Below are 11,240 nucleotides of genomic sequence, written 5' to 3' on the forward strand. Positions count from 1 at the left end.
CCCAGACCATTCCCGTTCTCCTCTCTACCCCAGGAACTTCTACCCTACCTCGCCCTCTACCGTCCCTTCGATACGAGCCTGGATCAAGGTTCCTATCAGTGCCTTAATTTTTGTTTTTTCAAGACTCATGTAAAGAATATATATCGATTTAATCAACACCATGTGGCTTTTATTTTCGTTCTCCAAGATTGCATTTGTTGCATTTTAATTTCATCTTTTTCATATTAGTCTATGTCACCGTGCTGAATTAAAAATGAGATCGTTAGATATAATAATTTGCCATTATGACATCACTATTTGTGATGTCATACTGACATGTTGTCACAATGATTAGGTGCACTAATCATTACAGAAAGTGATGATTGGTGTCCATTTGATCAAATCAAATGATGACACATGGTATATCAAAAAAATATGACCAGAAATGACTAGTTAATTTGTATAAAATAAAATTAAATTCAGGGAAATATAAAATATAATCCACCTTGGAAATATAATATCTTGATGATTTTAATTTGAGGATACCATAAAATATTCCCACCTAGATACTTATATTCATGAACAATACAATGTTGGAAAATTCCATATAAACACCAAAAAAATCCAAAAAATAAAAAAAATCTAAAAACCTATTGAATCATTCTAGAGTTAATAACACACATATATAATTATTTTAATATGAATAATTTAGTGATAATAGCCTAATAATTAAGGGTGTTATTAGTCATGTGGATAAGTCAATACTCCAAACGTTTGAGTGGCTTGAAGATACTCATCCATGGAATCAAGAAATCACTTTTATATATGCTTTCAGTTTTAAGATATCTCTTCTATTTGGTATTTTGTTGGAGAATCAAGTTTGGATTGAGTTGATTGAGGCAAAATGCTCAGAAGGGATAGCACTAAGCCCATTCCATTACATAATACACTGATTCCATAAGCCCATAAAACTTCAAATAAGCATTTATTTCTGACTTAAAAATCAATTATGTACATAATAATTTCTATAATTTGTCTAAAAATTCTCAAATAAAAGATATAATGGCTTGGGGAAAATTACTTTTAAATTTGAGCTTCATCTTCATGCATAGTATTTTGTATAGAGTCATCCAAAAATAACTAGAATAAGATATTATGTTTATGAAAGAAATAAATTATAAATTTTGTAAATACATAATAAAAATGTGCATTATTACAATTAATTCAATTCATAGGATACTGAAAAATGTCATGTACTTGCTTATGATGAATATATGTCAACAAGCCTCCCAATGATTGCCCCGTCAAGTGTTTCCAGTGAAATGATGTCGAGGGCAGACAATAAGAACCCATTAGTAGGGTTATTTCATGGTAGAGATGTCATTTCCATGTAATAATAGTTTCTTAAAGATGTTATGGCTTTCTGATATGAGCCAGTAACATTCATATTACATGATTGAATGCATGTGCCCATATTTTGATGTTAGTTAAATGCCTTGGTCTTCCATATTCAGTGGGCCACTATATAAAAAGTGCATGCACTAAAGTAATCAAGGATTTTTTTTTTCACAAAACTTCATTAATTCCCAGACTAAGGAAAACGACACATTTTCATACATAAATACAGTTGTATAAAGTTTTGCCTAGTTTATATTTGTATGACCAAATGTGCACTGGTACAATCAAGGTTATTATTTAGAAAGTTCAAATATTACCAAAACAATGAAAAAAAGCACACCTCTAACCTAGAATTGAATGCATGTGCCCATTTTTTCTTATTAGTTATATACCTTGGGCTTCCATATTCAGTGGGCACCATACAAAAAGTGCATGCACTAACGTAATCAAGGATTTTTTTTCACAAAACTTCATTAATTCCCAGACTAAGGAAAATGGCGCATTTTCATACATAAATACAGTCATATAAAGTTTTGCCCAGTTAAAATTTGTATGACCCAATGTTCACCGGTTATAATCATGGTTATTTTTTCAAAAGTTCAAATATTACCAAAACAATGAAAAAGAGCACACCTGTAACATATAAATAGTGTTGGATAGATAACGTTTGGTCTTGTACAGCGAGGTTGAAGTATGAAACCTGATCTCTTGGACAAAGCGACGTCAAGCCGACGCGGTCTCAGATCTCATCTCCTTCAGTCCAATCGTTTGCCCACGTAGTTTCTTTATAGGATAATGCCGCCCACCAGTTGATCAATCTCGATCCTGATTTTTCGATTGATCTAGGGTTTTGGTCGGGTTGCTTTCAGGATTTTTCTTGGCATTTGGTGGGAACACACTACCCGAAATACCCATTTGGTGGGGTCATTTACATCCCTGATCGTCGAATTACTTCTTCCCTGACGTCGATCTTGTCAACAGTGTTCATTCGGTCTGGTATTTCTGCGCTTTTTTGACCGAAATAGGGCGAGATTTGGGCTTTCTCTATCGTAATACTCATATCCACCATCCGTAGCATTACGCCATTCTGTCACCACAAAGACTGCTCCGTCTGGCCAGCGGACCGCCACAGAAATTCTGTTCTTGGAAGAAGCTCATCCACTGCCCAAAGCGATCACCATGATTTGATTGTGGAATCTGCTTCTGAAAATTTAGATTCCATGGTTCATCCTCTTCCCCTTGGCTGTTAATGGGGGCGCTGGGAGAGTGCTGTCTTGGTGGGGAGATGGGATGCCTTGGGATGGAGCAGATGTTGCTATTGGGTGGAGATGAACAAGAGATGAGAGATGAACAAGAGATGGAAATTGGGGGTTGTATTGAGGTTGCAGTGAGGGCTCTGCTTCAAGGCCTGGGCGAGGATCCTGATAGAGATGGGTTGAAGAAGACTCCTCTCCGTGTGGCCAAGGCTCTTAGAGAGGGAACGCGAGGTGCGTCGTGTTCTCTGATGTTTTCTTTAGTTTCATCGGTAATTGCTTCTTTACTTGTTACTCAAGCGCAATTAGTGATTTATGGGATTCCAACTTTTCTGTTTCATGGTGTTGATTGGGTTGATACAACTTCTTGAAGATTTGGTTCCAACTATGATGAATTTATTTATGATCTCTTCGTATTTTTTTTTTAACTTGAAATTCTAGGTATTTCGCACAATGAACCGTGAGATGGCTCATGCAGGCCCATGTTTCTCTGCTTTTGCAAATTTTGCGAAGAAGAACTTCTCACGCGTATGATTAGAGTTCGCCGATAGTTGCCAAATCTTGAAAAAGTTTCTCTGCTTTTACATGAACGCATGTTACCTTAAATCTTTCCTTTGTTCTTTTCAATCCTGGATCCTGGGTTAAAACATAACAGCGTGTAGCAATCTTTGATCAAATAAAACTTTCTAGGACAAGGAATCCCTGGAAAAGGCTGCCAGGATTTCCTTATTTCTTAACTAGCGGAGGTTAGTAAGTATCCCGTGGGGGAATTAGTGCTTCCTTTCCTCTTTGAGGTTTCATATGTCCTCTAATCATTAAATGGAAATTTTTCATAAGTTGTAACGGTTCCATTCTGAAGAGATCATAACCATGTTTGTTATTTTCAAGTTTTTAATTGAACCTTTTCTTTTAGATGATTTTTTCTTAATGAAATTATGCATGGGCTAACAGGTTTCTCCTTTTCTTTAAAAATTCAATACCTGATAAGATTTTACTGTGTTCACGGAAAGGAATGCAACTTATTTGCAGGATACAAAGAAACGGCTCTTGATATTGTCGAAGGGGCACTATTTTTAGAACCTGGTATGAGCAGTAGACTAGAAAATGCCAAAGGGAGAGGTGGGCTCGTAGTTGTTCGGAACATCGCCCTCTTCTCACACTGTGAATCTTGCTTGCTTCCATTCAGGGTCCAGTGCCATGTTGGTTATGTGCCATCTGGCAAACACGTGGTCGGACTAAGCAAACTCGCCCGAGTGGCCAATGTCTTTGCCAAAAGGCTTCAGGACCCCCAAAGACTAGCCGACGAGATCTGCTCTGCTCTGGAAATTACCATAAAGCCCCTGGGAGTGGCTGTTTCCCTTCAATGCTGCCACGTACACCTCCCTGAATTGGGCAAGAAGAACCCAAATTCCCAGAATTGGCAGGCGCTTGATGTCCTCTCCTATTCAGGCATCTTTGAAGACAAGGACGGTGATCCCTGGGTTGAATTCTCTGCCGTTTTAAAGCTTGGTGGTATCAATGTGGGAAGGCAAGAGAAGCCCTTTTCCCCTCACCATTCTTGGTGCCCGCTGTTGAAACCACAGCCAAAGCTGGACAAGGCTCTTCCAGAAGCCATGGTCTCAGCTGCCACCTCAATTATCGCCTCACTAGGCGAGGACCCGCTAAGGAAAGAGCTACTGGGAACACCACATCGCTTTGTTCGGTGGCTATTGACATTCAAGAGAGCAAGCTTTGAGTTGAAGCACTACAGCGGCGACAGTGGCCTCCAAAATGGGTTATTGGGGATTACCCGCGAGAAACATGATGGTTTTTTGTCTGAGCTGAGCTTGCCGTTCTGCTCTCAGTGTGAGCACCACCTTCTGCCCTTCTACGGAGTCGCCCACATTGGGTACATTGCTTCTCGGGAGTCAGCGCAATTGATCGAACGGTCTCTGTTGCATTCAATTGTGCTCTTCTATGGGTGCAAGCTTCAGGTACAAGAAAGGTTGACCAAGCAGATTGCAGAAACTGTTTTTTCGATTTCTGGTGGCGGTGTGATGGTGGTGGTGGAGGCTGATCATGTATGCATGGCTTCACGAGGTATAGAAAAGATGGGTAGCAGTACAGCCACGACGGCGGCAATGGGCCACTTTGCCTCCAACCCAGAAGTCAAGAACTTGTTTCTTCAGTCAATCATTAACAGCAGAGCCTCTGGAAGGTGATTAGGATTTATCTTTCTTCTTCATACCTCTCTTTAACTGGCTCTCCAAAGAAGTTTCCTCTTTTGAAAATGGAGATGAAAGAGGCCAAATGTATGAGTTGAAGAATTCTTTTTTATGGGCCCATTGGATAGTTTAATTATCACTCCTGTTTTTGGCCCATAATATCCTCTCTGCAGTTGGCCCCTGTGATGATTTCTCAGCAGAAAAAGGCATGGCTTCCAAGGAGAGTAGTCAATGGGTCCTTTAACAATTTTTTCATGCTTCTTTGAGCGAGCATGGCATCTAATCCAGAAATGCCGAAAAATGATTATATGTTAATTTCGTGTTTGATGTTGGTAGGTCAACCTTACTGGCTTCTGGCGAAGGGCAGGTATATTCATTTGGTCATTGAGATCCTATTTAATTTACATATTTGCTGGTCTAATTGCGCCCGAAGCAATGTAAAGTATTTAATAAATTGCCGCCAAATTCTATCAAAAACTCTTTCCAGGAAAAAATCAGAAATGTCGTTGTAATATTGCAGCAGAGCATATTACATGCCAGAGCATACAGTAAGAGACTAAAGGAGTATTTCTGACACCAGGAACCCTCTTCTGAGTTGCTAGAGGCCTGATGATGATTATAAATTAATTTTTTGAGTAAGAGACAGAATAATTGGAGTCCAGTTACTATATTAATCTCTGAGTGTAGATTAAGAAATTGTCTTAGTGTGTCATAGTTCAGTAAATTAAGATTAAAAACGGGATGGATTCTAACAAGAGTCTCATTGTTCAGTAAATTAATCATATTAATTTGATGAACTTAGTTCTAAATGTGGACTGGATATTTAGGTATTGTATCACTTCATGTCAAGCATGAATTGGTGACGTAAACTAATCAACTTGATAGACAATTAGGATGCAAGATGGACCACTGAAAGAGTCATGTGTGGGTCTATCACATTCCATCAACTCAATTAAAATGTGTATTTTACATGGTGTGAAAGGGCATGTTGCTTTACCTTCATTTTTATTGTTTATAAGTGGTCTCATGCATGTGATGGAGAATCTCCTTAACTTTTCTATGTTTACGATGACTTTCATTCACAAAATGACCTCTACCAGCCTTTTTTTTTACTGAAAGTAGCGAGAATACGAAAATCACTTTCGAGTGTTTTTTGCAATAAATGGGCCAAGGGAGCAAAAATACGAAAATCACTTTTTTCTCTCCCCTTGAAAGTCAATAATGGATGCTGGGTGATGTGGTGCAATGGCATGGCACCACTTTTACACATGGCACCCACACATACTATGTGGCATGGACGTGTGGATTTTTTTGTTGAACTGTCACTGACGTGGCTCACGCTAATGCGCTGCCATGTCAGCTACGGGAATAATAAGCGAAATATTAAAATAATATTAATAGTCCTATAGGTACACGTGGTGACTCTAGAAAATGTGAGTGCGAAAGATGAAGCTGTGTGGAATTCTAACGATGTGACAGTTAAAACTAAAATGGAAAAAGAGGCGGCGTCAGAGATGATGATGAGGAGAGAGAAAAAATAAGGGCTAAGATTGCTCCAACTTCAAATGGCGATATTTGACAATCTACAACTCCGATTGAGCTGAAATTTTCAGCACTGCTTTGTCTCCCCCTCCTCTTTCTATCCATATCCTTTGACCTTTTAACTAGAGGCCTGGATCTCCGCCGAATTCATCTTGAACTTACTTCCTACTTGTGTGGGTTGATTGAAATATAGTGAGTTTTGAGATCCATCAAGTGTGTTCTTGGTGTCCTGGGTGTGTGGGAAGAAGCATTGGAGAAGAGGAGGAGCTTTCGACACTCGCAAATTGCCGTGATCCTGGTGGAATGTAAATGATGGCACACACCATCGTGACCCATCGAAGGAGTCATCTGAGCCGCTGCAGCCGTTGTCGACAACCCGGGTGCATCATGTTCGTCTTATCTTATTTTGGTTTCCCTCGTCTTCATTAGTTGTATTTCATGTTTTGCATACTCGTCGATTTGTTTTCGTCGTATCGCGATGTGTCCGTCGTCTGTCCGTATGTGTACGTCGTCATGTTGTCATCATGTGGGAGGGGGTCCTTCGTCATTTTGGACTCCCCTACCTTGTTCCCCCTTTATTTTTTATGTCTATTTTCCCCTTTGTTTCTGTAATGGGGACGCATTATATAAGGGCCCCCTTAATGGACAATTATTTCCCCCCCCTTTGTGTCCTCCTAGGGCCCAATTAACCTCTCCCCCTTATAAAGGAAGAGGGGCGCCTTAGGAGAAGATCAGACCAAGTAGAATTGTGAGTTGAATTGTTTCCTGTCTACTTTGGTCTCACCCCTTTGAGAGAAGAAAGGAGAAGAAGAGTTGAGGGAGAAGAGAGAAGAAAGAAGGGCAGAACGAGGGAGTGCCTCCAAGGGCTCCCGTCCCCGTTTAAATCATGGTTCAAGCTTACTGGGCAAGGTAGGTCAATCGGGCTCCAGTCTAACTTCGTCGGACCCCCCCTTTCCTTGCAGATCCTCTCCATCCGATGCCGGTGCAACGCGCCCCACGTTCGGTGCACCGCAATTGGCCAGGACAGGACTGGCGAACCGGATCAGTCGCTGGACTTCTCGTTGATCCGTGGAAGATGGATCTGTCAACCCGACAGGTTTTCCTGATGATGAGAGACCTGGGACGTCTTCTGGACTTCCCGACAGATTGTGGAACCGGACCAGTCAATCTGGCATGAAAAAAGAAAAGAAAACACACTTGACGGTGCGCGATCCGGTCAACTCGGCAGACTACCCACGCCCAGGAATGGGCGCTAAGATTCGCTGCTGGTTCCTGTGCTTGGGTCAGCTAGACACCATCTGTGCCCTTCGACCACTGTTCCGACGACTCGTGCTTCCTGGACACGCGTGAAAAGCACCCGCCGGCGCTAGGCTGTTGTGGAGTCTCTGGCGCTCTAGACGCCGCCTGACCGAGGGTTCACACCTCGTTCTCCTCGCCCTAGCCATGACGGGCGACCCGATAACCTGTTCGTCATCAGTTACTGTGTATGTATAATCTCTCATCCACTTGACACTCCTTTAATGACTTAGGGTAAGGTCAATTATCAAACCCGAAGCGGTCATCCAAGTTAGTATTTATGCATTCGAAAATCATAAGAGAACTCTTCTCTGATATTTCACTGCCTTGCCCAAGGACTTCAATGCATCGTGTTCCTTGAGCTGTCACCTCTTATACAGAGCATGGACGATCCCATCTTGACCACTCAATCACCTTCGTGAACTTCTTGATGTACCCCAACTACGTCCGTTTAGAATCCCATGATTAGAGACCCGTTGACCACAGTCAAAGTACAACCGTCCATCCACAAGATGTATTTGGAGTATCAGGTCTAAGGACCACTTACATAACAATGACATGAATCAACCTGATTTACAGTTTGGTTTAATACCATTCAAGGATTCGTAGAAATCAATTCAGTGAACTCTTTCCACTAAAGAGCACCCACTATCTATACTTAGTGTCTCCACACTAACGGTTGCGGGACCTGCCATACTCATCATATGAGTGAGGCTAGATAGTGCTATTATATCTAGATACTTTGATGTCCTTCTCGCGCATCCTTTGAATAGGAATGTTTAGAATACATGCATAAAGACTAATGATCTCCGTATTATGATCTTATCATAATTCACTAAGTCATATCAGGTTTTCATGAACTTCATTATAAGCATCACTCCTGTATTATAATGAATATGTTCTATTATTGAGCATGGAACGCGATGTGGAATGTGTGATTGGCTTGCGGGCCACATATATTTCCATCAACATGGACATTGGTCACTCGCACTGAGGATGCAAATATTGTCACATACAAATGGGTATTCATTGTCAAACACGACCTAGATGGCTCAATTGCAAGACCTAAAGCTTGCTTGGTTGCCCGCGGATTTACCCAGGTTTACAAGATTGACTATACTAAGAGATTCTCTCCATTCGTTCATCTCAATTGCAATCATGTGATCCTCTCACTAGACGTTTATCAGGCTTGGACTATGCATCAGTTTGATGTATATAATGCCTTTCTCTATGGTGATCTTGAGGAGCAGGTCTTTATGGAGCAACCTCCAGGGTATGTTGCTCGAAGGAAGTCATCAAAGGCGTGTCGCCTGAAAAAGGTTATCTATGGCCTTAAACAAAGTCCATGTGCATGGTTTGTAAAATTTGGTGGTCTTCTTAAGAAGTTTGGCTTCATACCATGTCAAGCAGATATTACCGTACTCACCAAAACCACCAATGCAAGTATTGTCATACTTGCAATATATGTGGATGATATGCTTGTGACATGCATTGACTAATGGATATTATGTGGCCGTCAAGTCAATCACACTACCATGTTTATTTAAGTTCATTGAATAAAATATTTGCGCTCATTATTATTTTGTGTGATGCTTATAATGAATATGTGCAATGACTTAGTGAATTATGATGAGATCATAATACAGTTATCACTGGTCTTTAAACATGTATTCTAGATATTCATATTCGATGGATAGTTGAGACGGACATCGAATTATCCTGATAGAATAGCACTAGCTGATCCTACTTATACGATAAGTATAGCTGATCCTATGGCTATTAGTGTGGCGACACTAAGAGCAGATATTGGGTGCTCTTTGGAGAAAGAGTTCACTGAACTTATCTGTATGAATCCATGAATGGTATTCTACCTAAACGTCAATCAGGTTGATTCAAGTCACGGTTGTATAAGTGATCCACTGACTTGAGACACCAAGGACATCTCGTGAGTGGACGAATATGTTTTGACTATGACTTACGAGCCTCTAATCATGGGATTCAAAAAATTTATAGATCAGATGTACTAAGAAGCTTACGGAGTTGGTTGAGTGGTCAAAACATGATCATCCACCCTCGGTATACGAGGAGATTGACTCAAGGACGACGATGCATAAAAATCCCTGGCTAGGGTAGTGAGGATATTGGAGAAGGCATTCTCCAATGATCCCCGTTATGCATCAATACTAATCAGATGACATATTAGGGTTTGACAATAAACCATACCCTAAGTCATTCGAGAGTCATGCGGATGATGGATTGTACATATATGGTAACCGATGATGGTAAAGGTTCCATGAGAGAGTTTGAGACTGCTCAGTATCTTCTAGAGCGTGATGTGTAGGTTGGCACCCCACGGGCTGGAAACTTAATCTATCGATTGGGTTAAATCAATCCTTATTTAATTAATCTATATGTTGATATAGTTAATTAATAAGGTTGGCCAATAATGTTATTGGGTCACTAAAGTTAATTAACTAGAATGATACATTGGCCTAGAGGGTCACACTCACAAGGTCAAAAGGGCATTGGTGGAAATATTATACCTTGTAGGGTTTTTGAGGAAAACCTTAAGTGAAATATAAAGAGGGAAAGGGGTCTCATTTTTAAGCACCCATGCAAGCCTGATTTGAGAGCCCCTCCCTTTATCCACTCTCTTCTCCACTCATCCAAGGAAGAGTGTCTTCATGGTGAGGAGATCTTCAAGATTTTCAAGAAGAGTTGAAGAAGAAGATGTGGAGATCCAAGCGCCGAGTGATCTCATGGATACTTCTAGAGGTCGGACGCATGAATGGCTTCAGAACGATCTCGGAGGGGCAAAGCCAAGGGTGGAACAAGTTCCCCAAAAGGTACTTCCAATGTTTTGTTTTAAAGATCGATTGTGAATCGATCAACACACTTCCACATCCATGGAACGTGTTTTCCATGGCCGAACCAAGGCACCAAACCCAACAGCAACACTAAAGGTATTCCGACTACTAAGGATTATCTGCAGTAGCACTTTAGCATACAAGATTTGGGAACTCCTCGGTACTCCTTCAGGATTTAATTTTCTTATCAAGGTGATAAGCTTGCTCTCTCCCAAAAAAATTATGCCTTTGATATGCTCTAGGAAATGAGACTTCTTAGATGCAAGCCATCATCATCTTCTTTGGAGGCTCGTCCAACATTTTGGGACACATCATTGCCACTCGTCACTCATGCAGACTAGTATCAACGATTGGTGAGGAAAATCGTATTACTATGACACGCCTCAATTATCGCCTATGTGGTTAGTGTCCTTATCCTATTCATGCACGAACCACGTCAAGTTCATTGGGCTGGAGCTTTATGGTTCCTTGAATACATCGCAAGTGCACCAAAAAAAGGACTCATCTATCGACGACATCATCATCATCGAGTTGAAGTTTATTCAGATGTGTAATATGTGGCTGACCTAGGAGATCTTTAATATACTACTGGTTACTACACATATGTTGGCAGAAATCTGGTCCCATAGCGTTCCCTAAAGTAGAAGGTAGTTTCTTGCTCAAGTGCTGAGTCCGAATATCGTGCCATGGCCTCCACACCA

The 11,240-nt window shown here is 40.9% G+C and overlaps 1 protein-coding gene across 1 annotated transcript; it reads left to right on the forward strand.

Annotated features, from left to right (window-relative positions):
• Positions 1-2,076: 2,076 nt before the first annotated feature.
• LOC144704299 (GTP cyclohydrolase I) lies at positions 2,077-4,973 on the forward strand. Its single transcript, XM_078576670.1, has 2 exons — positions 2,077-2,864; positions 3,660-4,973. Exons 1-2 carry the CDS (start codon positions 2,627-2,629, stop codon positions 4,829-4,831), a joined length of 1,410 nt encoding a protein of 469 aa, XP_078432796.1. The 5' UTR covers positions 2,077-2,626; the 3' UTR covers positions 4,832-4,973.
• The last annotated feature ends 6,267 nt before the right edge of the window (positions 4,974-11,240 follow it).

This window comes from Wolffia australiana, chromosome 6 (genome assembly GCF_029677425.1).
Source record: "Wolffia australiana isolate 7733 chromosome 6, ASM2967742v1".
Lineage (NCBI taxonomy): Eukaryota > Viridiplantae > Streptophyta > Magnoliopsida > Alismatales > Araceae > Wolffia > Wolffia australiana.